At 41.6% G+C, this 14,390-nt stretch overlaps 1 protein-coding gene across 10 annotated transcripts in view; it reads left to right on the plus strand.

The window, feature by feature from the left end:
• The first annotated feature begins 2,470 nt into the window (after window positions 1-2,470).
• CEP152 (centrosomal protein 152) overlaps window positions 2,471-14,390 on the plus strand; it is a 113,106-nt gene continuing 101,186 nt past the window's right edge. For 6 of the 10 annotated variants that reach the window (XM_055538033.1, XM_055538025.1, XM_055538027.1 and 3 more), the window contains exons 1-2: window positions 2,471-2,761; window positions 12,064-12,157. In XM_055538033.1, the coding sequence (XP_055394008.1) occupies window positions 12,071-12,157 (87 nt within the window). In that variant the 5' untranslated portion in view covers window positions 2,471-2,761; window positions 12,064-12,070. The remainder of the gene's footprint in view (window positions 2,762-12,063; window positions 12,158-14,390) is intronic. The other 4 variants (XM_055538028.1, XM_055538026.1, XM_055538034.1 and 1 more) reach the window with 1 other exon arrangement.

Consider the following 14,390-nt stretch of genomic DNA (forward strand, 5'->3'; position numbering starts at 1 on the left):
CCATGGGATTTTCCAGGCAAGAGTACTGGAGTGGGTTGCCGTTGCCTTCTCCGAATATGTCCATAGCTCCACTCAAATCCATTTTTAGAGGCAAGGAGCTCTGGCATTCTTTTTCATCTTTTGTCTTTTAAGTGTGTAAGTTTCACTTTTATATATAGTGATGAGATCTGGATTTCGGGATAAAGGAGTTGGATTCAAATTCTGTCTCTGTTGCACATGAACTGTGTAACCTTGAACAAGTCACTTAATTATTATTATTTTTTTGGTCAGTTTCTTCTACTGTGGAACAGTGTCCTAAAACCTGTACTAGCCCCTCACAGGATTGTTGTGAGGAAAAATGAGTTAGTGTCTGTAAAAGAAGTTATCAATGTGTAAAGCACTATGTAAGAGATAATAAACACTGTCCCTTCATGTGCTTCGTCTCCCTTAACATGTTTTTTTTTTCCCTTCCATCTAAGAAATAGCTATTTATGGATAGGGATCACTTAGCACTCTTGCTGTAACATTTCATCTTAACCCTTAACTTGGGACATTACAAGCACCTTGCTGATGGACTGTGGTGAGACGTGGAAAGCCCATAAAGCCTAGTTCTTATACACCTTGGCTCAGATTTCAACAACTGCCATTTACCTGAATGCCTTTTATTTGCTTTTTCTGAAACAAAAAGACTTCATTTTATTTGTTCATTCATTTACTCATTAATCAAATTTATTTTGATTGCCTACCAGGGGCCACAAAGCAAAGTAGTGCCTTTAGATGTTGTTGGACTTAGTGAGACAATCACATAGCAACTGACTATAGTAGATAGTAGGGATTATAGTAAGAGATGTACACTGTGTGCAGAGTGGAGAAAGATCATTTCTACCGAGGAAGGGAGGCGTGTGTCATGAAAGACTTCAGAGGAGGTACTCCTCTATCTTGAAGACTGAGTAGTGGGGGAAGTGGGCAACTCCGTGGAGGTGAAAGAAATAAGCAAAACAATACCACTCTGGGAATCAGGGGCAGCCTGGCCAGAGATTTCACTCACCTGTTGCTATGGATTAAGTACCTATTATGTGCCAGACCCTTATGCTTGGGTTACAGGGGTCAGTATAGGCATCAGGGGTAGGATGGTGGAGGTAGCAAGAGGCAGCTAGTCAGGTTATGAGCAACTTTTAACAGTCCTTTTACTTCATACTAATACATATGGGAAAGGGTTAAAAAGGATGTGTGAATCTGCTGCTAAGAGCTCCCTCCTTGATAATTCACTGGAACCATTTACCCCCAGGAGGTTAGACACAGTAGAGAGCTTTACTGCACACTGGGCTGCACGGTCTTAAAAGAACAGGTTAAGAATTGAAAGAGACACGTGTACCCTAATGTTCATCACAGCACTGTTTACAATAGCTAGGGCATGGAAGCAACCTAGATGTCCATAGGCAGACGAATGTATAAGAAAGCTGTGGTATATATACACAATGGAATATTACTCAGCTATTAAAAAGAATGCATTTGAATCAGTTCTAATGAGGTGGATGAAACTGGAGCCTATTATACAGAGTGAAGTCAGAAAGAAAAACACCAGTACAGTATATTAACGCATATATATGGAATTTAGAAAGATGGTAACAATGACCCTATATGGGAGACAGCAAAAGAGACACAGATGTAAAGAACAGACTTTTGGACTCTGTGGGAGAAGGAGAGGGTGGGATGATTGGAGAGAATAGCATTGAAACATGTATATTACCATATGTGAATAGATCACCAGTCCAGGTTCCATGGATGAGACAGGGTGCTCAGGGCTGGTCCACTGGGATGACCCTGAGGGATGGGATGGGGAGGGAGGTGGGAGGGGGGGTTCAGGATGGGGAACACATGTACACCCATGGATGATTCATGTCAATTTATGGCAAAACCACTACAATACTGTAAAGTAATTAGCCTCCAATTAAATAAATAACAGAACAGGTTAACAGGGATACCTGGCATGCTGCAGAGTCAGACATGACTTGGCGACTGAAGAACAATATTAAGTGACAAGAACATTCACACTCGAGGAAATTCAGGTAGTAAATAAACGTGGAAAATATGTCATTTCATCAGTAAAGAAACACACATTCAAACAAGGCGGGACCTAGTAAGCAAGAAGATTCAGGCTGTTAAGGTGATGGGGAAGCAGGCACCCATCACCTTAGAGAATCGGGTAAATGCGAAAATCTCTAAGGTTGGGGAAAGTGAGGGATTCTGTTGCTACTGGAATTCAGGCGTGGGGAGCGTAGTGGGCGCGAGACACTGCACCAGATGGTGAAGTGAGGGGCAAGGAGTTGGGGCGAGACCAGTTCCTCCGCGCCGATGAAGGCAAGGTGCTTGGGCGTCTCTAAGTAACTGATAAGCCCGCCCTCTCTAGAGTCAACACTTTCGTAATTGGCTCAGGAATCCACCAATAAATACACAGGAGGAGCTTCCCGCCACCTCTGGCGCCCGCTTTTAAACAGTCGTGTAATATTTGCAACTGCGGGCGGACTTCTCAATCTAGCTTGAAAAAGGCGGAGACTTCCGCTTCTATGCCTCGCCCCGAGCCGGCATAACCCCGCCCACTAGGCCCGCGTCTAGACTGCAATTGAAGGAAGCGGCTGCTCCTCAATGGGCTCGGGGCTCAGTGGGCTCGGTTGTGAGTAGGAAGACGCTAGTGGGTTAGAGCCCGGGAGAAGTATTTCCTAGAAGGTGGTGTTCCTCGGGAGCTTGAGTGTCACCGCTGTGACAGCATCCGTGGCTTCCGGTGAGTTTCGCTTCTTGGCTGGGTTTGGGGCTGGGATAGGAGGAGGTGCGGGGTCCTTGGGATCCTGGTTGAGGCTTCCCGGAGGACTGATCTCCTCCCTCCCCAAATCCCGGTGTGGTGAATTGTTTGCGGGTGTCGGGGCTCCGCCTTTGGCTTTGAAGTGTTAGCCAGATCTCAAGTTCCTATTTAGGAATGACGTTTGGGAAGCATCCTCGCCTCCTCCAGACTGCTAGGGTAACCCCGAGACCCTGCCCTGGGGGCCCCCGCCGTGGTTACCCGGCGCTGTGCCTGGCTCACAGTGGGTGCTCTGTACACGTGTGTTGACCGAGTGCAGGTGACCTGGAAGCCCAAGCCAGCAGCCCCAGGCATCCTGAGCTCCGTGGTCCTTCGGTCTCGCGGTAACTGTTTGTTGTGCCATAGTTGAAGCCAAACGGAGTTCCTTGGTAAGGACTTGGCTTATTCTTCGTTCAGCCTGTGGGTCCCTACTCGCAGCATCCTCTGGGCACCCTGAATGTATTTGTTTAAGCTGTTGACCTTAGTACTGGTCACAGGTTATTGTCATTAGCCTTTATGTCTGTTTTCTGTTCTTACATCAAGTCCTGATAAACTTTGTAATCTTGAACAGTGCTTGCAAGTAATTGCTGAATGAATAAAACAGGCCTCCTAAGCCTTAGTATGTTGCAAGTCTGAAACAGACTAATGTTCTCTGGCTGTTTCCATTCTTGAAGCTAACATATAAGCAAGTAAGTAGCATTATGGCACCCCACTCCTGTACTCTTGCCTGGAAAATCCCATGGATGGAGGAACCTGGGTAGGCTGCAGTCCATGGGGTCGCTACAAGTCGGACACGACTGAGCAACTTCACTTTGACTTTTCACTTTTCACTTTCATGCATTGGAGGAGGAAATGGCAACCCACTCCAGAATTCTTGCCTGGAGAATCCCAGGGATGGGGGAGCCTGGTGGGCTGCCTTCTATGGGGTCGCACAGAGTCGGACACGACTGAAGCGACTTAGCAGCAGCAGCAGCATTTTCTACCCACTAGGGCACTTAAACGGAGAAGGCGATGGCACCCCACTCCAGTACTCTTGCCTGGAAAATCCCATGGATGGAGGAGCCTGATAGGCTGCAGTCCATGGGGTCGCTAAGAGTCAGACACGACTGAGCGACTTCACTTTTCACTTTCATGCATTGAAGAAGGAAATGGCAACCTACTCAGTGTTCTTGCCTGGAGAATCCCAGGGACGGGGGAGCCTGGTGGGCTGCCGTCTATGGGGTCGCACAGAGTTGGACACGACTGAAGCGACTTAGCAGCAGCAGGGCACTTAAAAACCACCTTTGTGGCACTTAGCCTTTTCTGTCTTACAGCCATGAACTGAGTCTGATTTAATCTGAATTTTGCCATATCCTTCACAATGAGAGACAATGTATATGCACTTCCTACATGTGAATGCACTCAACTAAATGAGTTGAAATTGAAACCATAAGAAAAGTACAAGAAATAAAGACATAAAGTGTCAGAGTGACTAAATTCATGAAGGAACAGGATTGGGGGGGCATCTTGAAGAAAGTGTTATTTTTATCACAGAAAAAGTTGCATTATTTGAAGTAGGGTTTCACACACAGGGCACACTCACCTTTTCTCAGATATACTGAATGCTGTCCATTTGTTTAACATCTTTTGTAGCTGGCAGAGTTGTATTCGTCAGTAACATGTTATATAAAAAACAAAACTAAAATGTATTGATTGACACACACTATAGGGCACTTTACATACACAAATCTTGTGGATCCTCATAACCAATCTTTGAAATAGTACAGCTTTTATTAAATAAAACCCTATTTTATTAATGAAGAATGGAACCAGTTGTGCAAGTTTGCACAGCTGATAAGCAGGTGAGCCAAAACCTAGCCCCAGGTTGTTTGAATAAGTACCCTCTTTCTAAACCACATACAGCCATGCTGTGTCCTTTAAGATCTATTTCTAATCTAAAGCTTTTCTTTCTATGAAACTTTTTTCAGCCTTCTTTTCTTCTTAGGCATAGTTATTTTGTGCTGTGTACTTTCTCTATTACAGGATTTGTTATCAGTTCAGTTCAGTCGCTCAGTCATGTCCGACACTTTTCAACCCCATGAATCGCAACACGCCAGGCCTCCCTGTCCATCACCAACTCCTGGAGTTTACCCAAACTCATGTCCATCGAGTCGGTGATGCCATCCAGCCATCTCATCCTCTGTCGTCCCCTTCTCCTCCTGCCTCCAATCCCTCCCAGCATCAGGGTCTTTTCCAGTGAGTCAACTCTTCACATGAGGTGGCCAAAGTTTTGGAGTTTCAGCTTCAGCATCAGTACTTCCAAAGAACACCCAGGACTGATCTCCTTTAGAATGGACTGGTTGGATCTCCTTGCAGTCCAAGGGACTCTCAAGAGTCTTCTCCAACACCACAGTTCAAAAGCATCAATTCTTCGGTGCTCAGCTTTCTTCACAGTCCAACTCTCACATCCATACATGACCACTGGAAAAACCTTAGCCTTGACTAGATAGACCTTTGTCGGCAAAGTAACGTCTGCTTTTCTGTATGCTATCTAGGTTGGTCATAACTTTTCTTCCAAAGAGTAAGCATCTTTAATTTCATGGCTGCAATCACCATCTGCAGTGATTTTGGAGCCCCAAAAATAAAGTCTGACACTGTTTCCAGTGTTTCTCCATCAATTTCCCATGAAGTGATGGGACCAGATGCCATAATCTTAGTTTTCTGAATGTTGAGCTTTAAGCCAGCTTTTTTGCTCTCCTCTTTCACTTTCATCAAGAGGCTTTTTAGTTCCTCTTCACTTTCTGCCATAAGGGTGGTGTCATCTACATATCTGAAGTTATTGATATTCCTCCCAGCAATCTTGATTCCAGCTTGTGCTTCTTCCAGCCCAGTGTTTCTCATGATGTACTCTGCATATAAGTTAAATAAGCAGGGTGACAATATGCAGTCTTGATAAGGTATCATAATTCCCAGGAGAAGGAAATGGCAACCCATTCCTGTGTTCTTGCCTGGGAAATTATGGACAGAGGATCCTGGTGGGTTACAGTCATGGGGCTGCAAAGAGTCCATAGTGACTTAGGGACTAAACAGCAACAGCAGCATTATTATAATTATTTGTATCATTGTTTCCCTAAGAGACTGTGAGCTTCCCATGGCTGGTGTGATGTTTTAGATACATCTGGCATCTGGCAGACAAAAACCTGGTAAAATTTTTATTGAAAAATGAATCTGTATAGAGCAATGTTCATTCAACAAATACTGGTTGTATGGACCTGCTGCTGCTGCTGCTGCTACTGCTAAGTTGCTTCAGTCGTGTCTGACTCTGTGCAATCCCATAGATGGCAGCCCACCAGGCTCCCCCATCCCTGGGATTCTCCAGGCAAGAACACTGGAGTGGGTTGCCATTTCTTTCTCCAATGCATGAAACTGAAAAGTGAAAGGGAAGTCACTCAGTCGTGTCCGACTCTTAGCGACCCCATGGACTACAGACTACCAGGCTCCTCTGCCCATGGGATTTTCCAGGCAAGAGTACTGGAATGGGTTGCCATTGCCTTCTCCATTGTATGGACCTAGAGACTGTCATAGAGAGTGAAGTAAGTCAGAAAGAGAAAAGCAAATATCGTTACAGTTCATTTCAGTTCAGTCGCTTAGTCGTGTCCGACTCTTTGCGACCCCATGAATTGCAGCACGCCAGGCCTCCCTGTCCATCACCAACTCCCGGAGTTCACTCAAACTCACGTCCATTGGGTCGGTGATGCCATCCATCCATCTCATCCTCTGTCGTCCCCTTCTCTTCCTGCCCCCAATCCCTCCCAGCATCAGAGTCTTTTCCAATGAGTCAACTCTTCACATGAGGTGGCCAAAGTTTTGGAGTTTCAGCTTCAGCATCAGTACTTCCAAAGAACACCCAGGACTGATCTCCTTTAGAATGGACTGGTTGGATCTCCTTGCAGTCCAAGGGACTCTCGAGAGTCTTTTCCAACACCACAGTTCAAAAGCATCAATTCTTCGGCGCTCAGCTTTCTTCACAGTCCAACTCTCACATCCATGCATGACCACTGGAAAAACCATAGCCTTGACTAGACAGACCTTTGTTGGCAAAGTAATGTCTCTGCTTTTCAATATGCTATCTAGGTTGGTCATAGCTTTCCCTCCAAGGAGTAAGCGTCTTTTAATTTCATGGATGCAATCATCATCTGCAGTGATTTTGGAGCCCCCAAAAATAAAGTCTGACATTGTTCCCACTATTTCCCCATCTATTTCCCATGAAGTGATGGGACCAGATGCCATGATCTTCGTTTTCTGAATGTTGAGCTTTAAGCCAAGTTTTTCACTCTCCTCTTTCACTTTCATCAAGAGGCTTTTGAGTTCCTCTTCACTTTCTGCCATAAGGGTGGTGTCATCTGCATATCTGTGGTTATTGATATTCCTCCCAGCAATCTTGATTCCAGCTTGTGCTTCATCCAACCCAGCATTTCTCATGATGTACTCTGCATATAAGTTAAATAAGCAGGGTGACAATATACAGCCTTGATGTACTCCTTTATTAGTGCATAAATATGGAATCTGAAAAAAATTGGTATAATTGATCTTATTTACAAAGCCAAAGTAGAGACACAGATTTAGAGAAAAAACCTATCGATACCAAGAGGAAAAGGGGGGTGGGTGGGATGAATTGGGAGATTCAGACTTGACATATGTACATTATTGATACTATGTATAAAATAGATAACTAATGAGAACCTATTGAATAGTACAGGAAAGGCTACTGAGTGCTCTGTGGTGACCTAAATGGGAAGGAAAAAAAAAAGGGAGATATATCTCATTCACTGATTTAACACTGTAGTTCAGTCAGTTCAGTTGCTCAGTCATGTCCAACTCTTTGTGACCCCATGGACTGCAGCACACCAGGCTTCCCAGTCCATCACCAACTCCCAGAGCCTACTCAAACTCATGTCCATCGAGTTGGTGATGCCATCCAACCACCTCATCCTCTGTTGTCCCCTTCTCCTCCTACCTTTAATCTTTCCCAGCATCAGGGTCTTTTCCAGTGGGTCAGTTCTTCACATCAGGTAGCCATGGTAGTGGAGTTATAGCTTCAGCAACAGTCCTTCCAAAGAATATTCAGACTGATTTCCTTTAGGATGGACTGGTTGGATCTCTTTGCAGTCCAAGGGACTCTCAAGAGTCTTCTCCAGCACCACAGTTCAAAAGCATCAATTCTTCGGTGCTCAGCTTTCTTTATAGTCCAACTCTCACATCCATACATGAGTACTGGAAAAACCATAGCTTTGAGTAGATGGACGTTTGTTGGCACAATAATGTGTCTGCTTTTTAGCAACTATATTCGAATAAAAGTAAAAAAAAATAGTACAAAAAGTTACTTGTAAAACAAAAATAAGTATTGGTTGGGTGCCTCACTTGTGTAAAGTGTGTGGGAGATAGATTTTAATAATTCTGCCTTTAGAGTGCCTATAAGATGAGGCAAAAACAATGCTACTTTTGCTTTTTAATATTTCATGCAATTAAACATCCATTGATCTTTGTCATTGCAAGGAGGGAAAAGAAAACAACCAGGGACAACCAAATGAGTACTAAGTGGGACATATGACAGAACAGTCTTGGTAATAGGTTCAGAAAAGAAGTTATTTAAGAAGAAAGTATTAACCACCTTGCTACTAAAAAAAAAAGTACTGTACACTTACTCTGCATCTTGATTTTTTTTAATGATCAAAGTATAGAGAAATCCTTCATTATTTTTATTAGTGACACACTGTTGCCAAATTTATTCAGAAGTACTTTTGCTAGGGCAAATGCTCTTTTTGATATATCGATAGTTTTCAAGATGGTGTCCCCAATTCACACTTTCATCAACAGTTGATGAGGATGCCTATTTCCTATAAAATAGCCTCCACTAGGTGTAATCGAAGTTTTCCAGTAGTGGTTGAATACCATGTTTCATCAGTTGTCCATTTTAGTCTGAGTTGTTTGATTTCTTTTTTGTCTGTGCTGGGTCTCCGTTGCTGTGCATGGGCTTTCTCTCATTGTGGGGGCTCCTTTTGTTGCAGAGCACAGGCTTCAGTTGTGGCACATGGATGTAGTTGCTTGGCAGCCTGTGGGATCTTCCTGGAGCAGGAATTGAACCCATGGCCCTGCACTGGCAGGCAGATCCTTATCCACTGTACCACCAGGGAAGTCCTCTTTCTAATTTCTTTGTGAGAATTGTATTTTGGTACTTTGTCTTACATTTTGCAAGTATTTTTCTCATTATTATTTTATCTTTATATATATATATATAAACATATTTGACTTGCTAATGATTGTTTTTGCTACATACAATTTTTTTTTTCTGGTTAAGTTTCTGTCAAGTTTTTCCTCTCTATGGCTTCTGAATTTATTATCTTGCTGGTTTTTTTTAAAGCAACTTCTTTTATTGTTCTGAATATTAAAGCTTCTGGTAGAGGTAATTAGTATATGATTAATATGCAGAAGAAACACATTAGCTTTTATTTTACATTTTAATTAAAACACTAATTATCTTTTTAGTCATTTTTTTTCAATGCCAAAGTAAGTTTATCAAATATACTTTTATGCCTAAAACAGTTTCTTATGGTCTCTGACAGTTTGCACTTTTCAGAAGGAAAGCTAATTTGTACCTTTTCTTCCCCAGTGGAGAGAGATTTTATTCTTTCAGATAGTTTCAAAAAGTTCTTCTTTATGATATGGTTTGGATTTAAAACACCATTCAAAAAAAGACAGTTGTGTCTTTTACATTTTCTTCACTTGGAAATACCTTGTAGAAGTCACTGTTATCTATTAACTATTCGAGAAAAAGTAGTTTTTTGTTTTTTTTTTTTAATAGCTATATTTAGCAACAGGCTTTTGTAAATCTCAATGTTCTTTTTCAGTGTTCAACAGGAGTTGATGGCAGGTTAGTGAAGGGTAAAAATCACCCCAAAACAAAACCCTCTCTCCTTTTACCTAATAAAAGAGAAGTTAATCCAAATTTTGTATTCTGGGTTTAAGTATAAAGTTCAGGAAAAGGTGGAAAATATAAAAATTAGAAGCAGGAAAGATTATATCTGTCTGGACAATTCAGTCTTTAAGGTCCAGCTTAACTACATTTCTTTTAAGGTGCCAGGATTTAAAGGGGGTTGTACTTTCATTATCTATTATCTATAATATTTCATTATCTGTTATCTATAATATTTCTACTGTCTTTAGTGAACTTGATGTTCACCTGAAGTAAAGTCCCTAGAGACACGAGCTTGGGTGCGTGTTTTCCCCTTACCACTTCAGCTACACTCTAGCCTCGTCCCCACATTCAGGTCTCCATCTTCTGCTGGTATACAGAGGGTTCTTGTAGCCGCTGAGTAGAGACAAGGTTGAGATTCCCCAAGTGTCTGTTTTCCCTCTCAGTGAAGAGGGGTGCGTGTCCCTTCCTCCATGTTGCTCTGGCACTGGAGCAGGTCTAGTCTAAGAAGCAGAGGCTGGAAGGGTTTGTTGACATGAGGAGTTTGAATTCCTAAAGTTGAAATGAATGTGGTGGTTGTAGGGACCAGAGAAGAGAGGAGTAAAGAAGGTGAACCACAAATTAGAGCTTGGCCAAGAAACACAATTCAGTCCTTGAAAAACAAACAAAATTTGACTTATGGGAATTATCAGCATTGAAATTTGTATTTGTGTTCATGTGTAAAATCATATTTCATCTATTCTAATGTGCACATTTTCTTTTCATGTTTTTCTTAAAGGCTGCTCCCCACGGCTGACAGAATCTTAGTTCCTTGACCAGGAACTGAACCTGGGTCACAGCAGTGAAAGCACTGAGTCCTCACCCCTGGACTGCCAGGGAGTTCCCTTCTTTGCATATTTTAACATCTGCAAAGTTGGACCTCATTTTAAAATTAATGATTTGTCATAATTTAATTGGCCACATCTTTTTCTTAGCAGTACAAATGAAACTGTGTTATACAATCAAGGGCACCTTTAATCTGATGAAGTGGAATCGCTTTTGCTGTAGAGCTACATAAAAGTAGCTTACATGGCTTACAAAGAAGTTTGTGATCTTAGTCCTCAACTGTTAACATGCAGGAGCTAAGTTCTTCATGGTAAAATGTGTTTGGATTGCCAGTCTCTGCTTCTCATTTCACTTTCAATTTAATGACAGTTTAGAGGCTGAAAAGTGCAGTCCATGAGCTGTGGCCCAGGCTCACATCAAAGTGCATTTCACTGGCACACACACGAGTGGACTGAATAGAGGGCAGTATTAGGCCGTGTAATTGATGACGCCTGCCTGCTTTTTGGTCAGGATTCTTCGGAGCTTTGAAATTCTGGGTAGGTTCTGTGGACTATCAGGATTCCTAAGTATTATTTAAGCCATCAGCCGTCTTTTGACCGTAAGGACTTGAAAACCCATCTCCTACTGCCACAGCAGTGACCATTCTCCAGGGAACACTTGCTGTTGCTTTTGGACAGTGGTATAGCTTCACATCCTTGACTCATGTTTTTCCTGAGTACTTTTTGCTAGAACCTGATTTGATCAAGCTTAAGAGCAGGACATTTAACACATTTTTGTTGTGTGCTCTGTGGAGTTTGCCAGGTTGTAAATGTTTTTTTGGGTAGCAATCATTAACACAGCATATAGTGGCTCTCTTTCTGAAAAACACGGCATTTGTATTGGTGATATTCAAAAGATGAAATAAGAACTTCCCTGGTGGTCCAGTGGTTAAGATTCCATGCTCCCGCTGCAGGGGGCTCGGGTTCGATCCCTGGTCAGGGAACTAGATCCCACATGCCACAGCTAGCACAGCCAAATGAATATTTAAAAAAGAATGAAACCAATTGTGGTGGGTCCTACCTGTGTCATATTTAATACATCAAATTAAGAACTTTGAGTGTATTCTTAAAATTGTTATGTTTGGGCATATCTGTGGTTTATTATTATTTTTGTCTGTGGACAAAAATCTTACTGTTTTGAGTTATGCTTTCCAGACCACAAGAAAGGTCTAGTCACAGGTTTATTAGCTTTTGGCATTTTTTCGTCTTTTTATGAGTTTCTGTTATAATACCTATTTTCTGCGAATCATGATTTAATTTTAAGGACTCTCTTTATATTGATATTTGGGATACTGATCACTTGTCACGCACGAGTTACATATAGCTTCTCCCCGGCTGCACCTGTCTTTTTGTGTATGGCATCTCTTATGTAGTTTGCTTTGCAGTAGTTTTTGTGGGCTGTTTAAAAACTAAGCATCTTTTTGTTCCTGCAGAAGGACCATGTCACTAGACTTTGGCAGTGTGGCCCTGCAGACACAAAATGAAGACGAAGAATTTGACAAAGAAGACTATGAAAGGGAGAAAGAGGTAAGTTATTCAGAAGAAGAATTCTAAGCCCAATCTTAAACAATTTTATATTCTAACCAAAATTATATAATTTTGTGTCATTTCAAAGGATTTGTAGTTCTTCTTTTCCCCTACCCTGAAACTTGATTGGTATTTTAAACGGTAGATGAGTGGAATGCTTCCTTTTTTTGAGACAAGAATAAAACACAACTGTGTATGATTCCATCAGTTAAATGGTTAGATTCTTTAAGATCTTTTCATTTAGGAGGTAGTGGTTGATCTTGGAGGCAGAGATATACTTGCATGGGGAAGTCAGCAAGGTTCTTTGCCTCAGGTATTCCACATCCTAAGTGGAGGCAGATGATAAACAAGCAAACAAAGTAATTTGTGTGAGTGGTAATTTAGCACTGATAAATGATAGGGAAACAAAATATGGTGATATTAAGGCAGCCGTCCGGGAATGGTTGGGAAGGTCCCTTGGAGGAGGAAATGTTGGAGCTGAGCCTTGAGTCTTGAGATGAAGCAGAGATACTGAAGCCCAGAGGGAGTACTCTAGGCCAAGATACAAGTGTTAAGCCTGGAAATTGAGAAGAGAAACCTCCATATCTGTGAAATAGCCAGAAGGCTGTGGTGTTGGGATTGTGTGAGCAAGGGGTTAGTTGTGGAGGCAGGTGAAAAGGTGCCAGATCATGGGATGTCATGGGAAGATGTTTGTATTTTTTTCTAGGAGTAGTGGGAAGCCAGTGGAGGATTTTAAGCAGGGAAGTGATGTCTGATTATATATTTGAAAGATCTTTCTGAGTGCTGTGTTGGGCGGATAGATTTAAGGAGAAAAGGAGTTAAGTGTGTTTACACTTGGCCCAGTAGTAATAGTAGCAGCCGGTGGGAATCAGTTTGATGGTTACGATTGTTTTTAGTTTGAGTCAGATTTCTTGACTGACTATAATAACAGGTTTTTGTACTGAATGTTGATCTGACCCATTTTCTTTTTTTCTTTCAAGTGTTTTTTAAATTTTTTATTCATTATAGTTGACTTACAATGTTGTGTTAGTTTCAGGTGTACAGCAAAGTGATTTATTTATCTTTTTCGATACTTAGATTCTTTTTTAGATTCTTTTTCATTGTAGGTTATTATAAGATATTAAATACAGTTCTCTGTTTTATACAAGAGTCCCCTGTTTGGTTATTGCTTTTACATATAGTAGTGTATATATGTTAATCCCAAACTCCTAATTTATTCCTCCTCACCTTTCCCCTTTGGTAAACATAAGTTTGTTTTCTATGTCTGTGGGTCTATTTCTATTTTGTAAATTCCTTTGTATCATTTTTTTAGCTTCCACATATAAGCGATATTATGTTTGTCTTTTACCATCTGACTTGCTTCACTTAGTATGATAATCTCTAGGTCCATCCATGTTGCTGCAAATGGCATTATTTCATTCTTTTTTATGGCTAATATTCCATTGTATATATATACCATTGTGTAAATCTTCTTTAACTATTCATCTGTTAGTGGACACTTAGATTGCTTCCATGATATGACCCCTTTCCCAATATGTAAAATAATCATTTTGAGTAGTTACCATGGACCATTTGTATTAATCAGAAGCAATGAATGGGGTCAGTTGCCCACATGGCTGGCAATAGCATTAGGGTAGAGACAAGGCTGGCAGTTTGGTGGATTTTGTCTATAGACATGTATTGTTTGTTTGTACAGTGTTTTTGAAAAATTGAATCTAAATTTAAAGATTGGAGAATTTCATGTAGCAGTCCAGAGCATCTGGCCTGTCTTGAAATAGGCCACATGTGGCCTGTTTCTGCACACAGTAGTAGGCTGGCTGGAGCTGAGCAGTGGCTTTCCCATTCCGGCTGGCCATGGTGCCCCCAACCCCCAAACAAAACAAAACAAAACAAAACATGAACTTGTGCCCTTGAACCCATTAGCTTCACTCTTGTAAATTCTCTGCCAAGTCACCAAGGGCATTAGAGTTTGTGACCCTTGCCAGGGTTTCCAGATTTTGATAGGGGCCTTCACAATGATTGTTGTGGCAGAGATGGGGTTGAGGGTTTTCTGTTGCTTTTTGAACTCACAGCATGAGGTTTTCATGACCTTGATGGCCTTGGGTAGTTCACTGGAATTTAGCTACTGGGATTCTTGAGAGGATCAGTTTGAGTAATTATTATACTAGACTTTAAAGAAGAGAAAAAATAATCCTGACAGGTGATTTTTTTCATTGGAAACGGTGGGTAGGAT

This window comes from Bubalus kerabau, chromosome 10 (genome assembly GCF_029407905.1).
Source record: "Bubalus kerabau isolate K-KA32 ecotype Philippines breed swamp buffalo chromosome 10, PCC_UOA_SB_1v2, whole genome shotgun sequence".
NCBI lineage: Eukaryota > Metazoa > Chordata > Mammalia > Artiodactyla > Bovidae > Bubalus > Bubalus kerabau.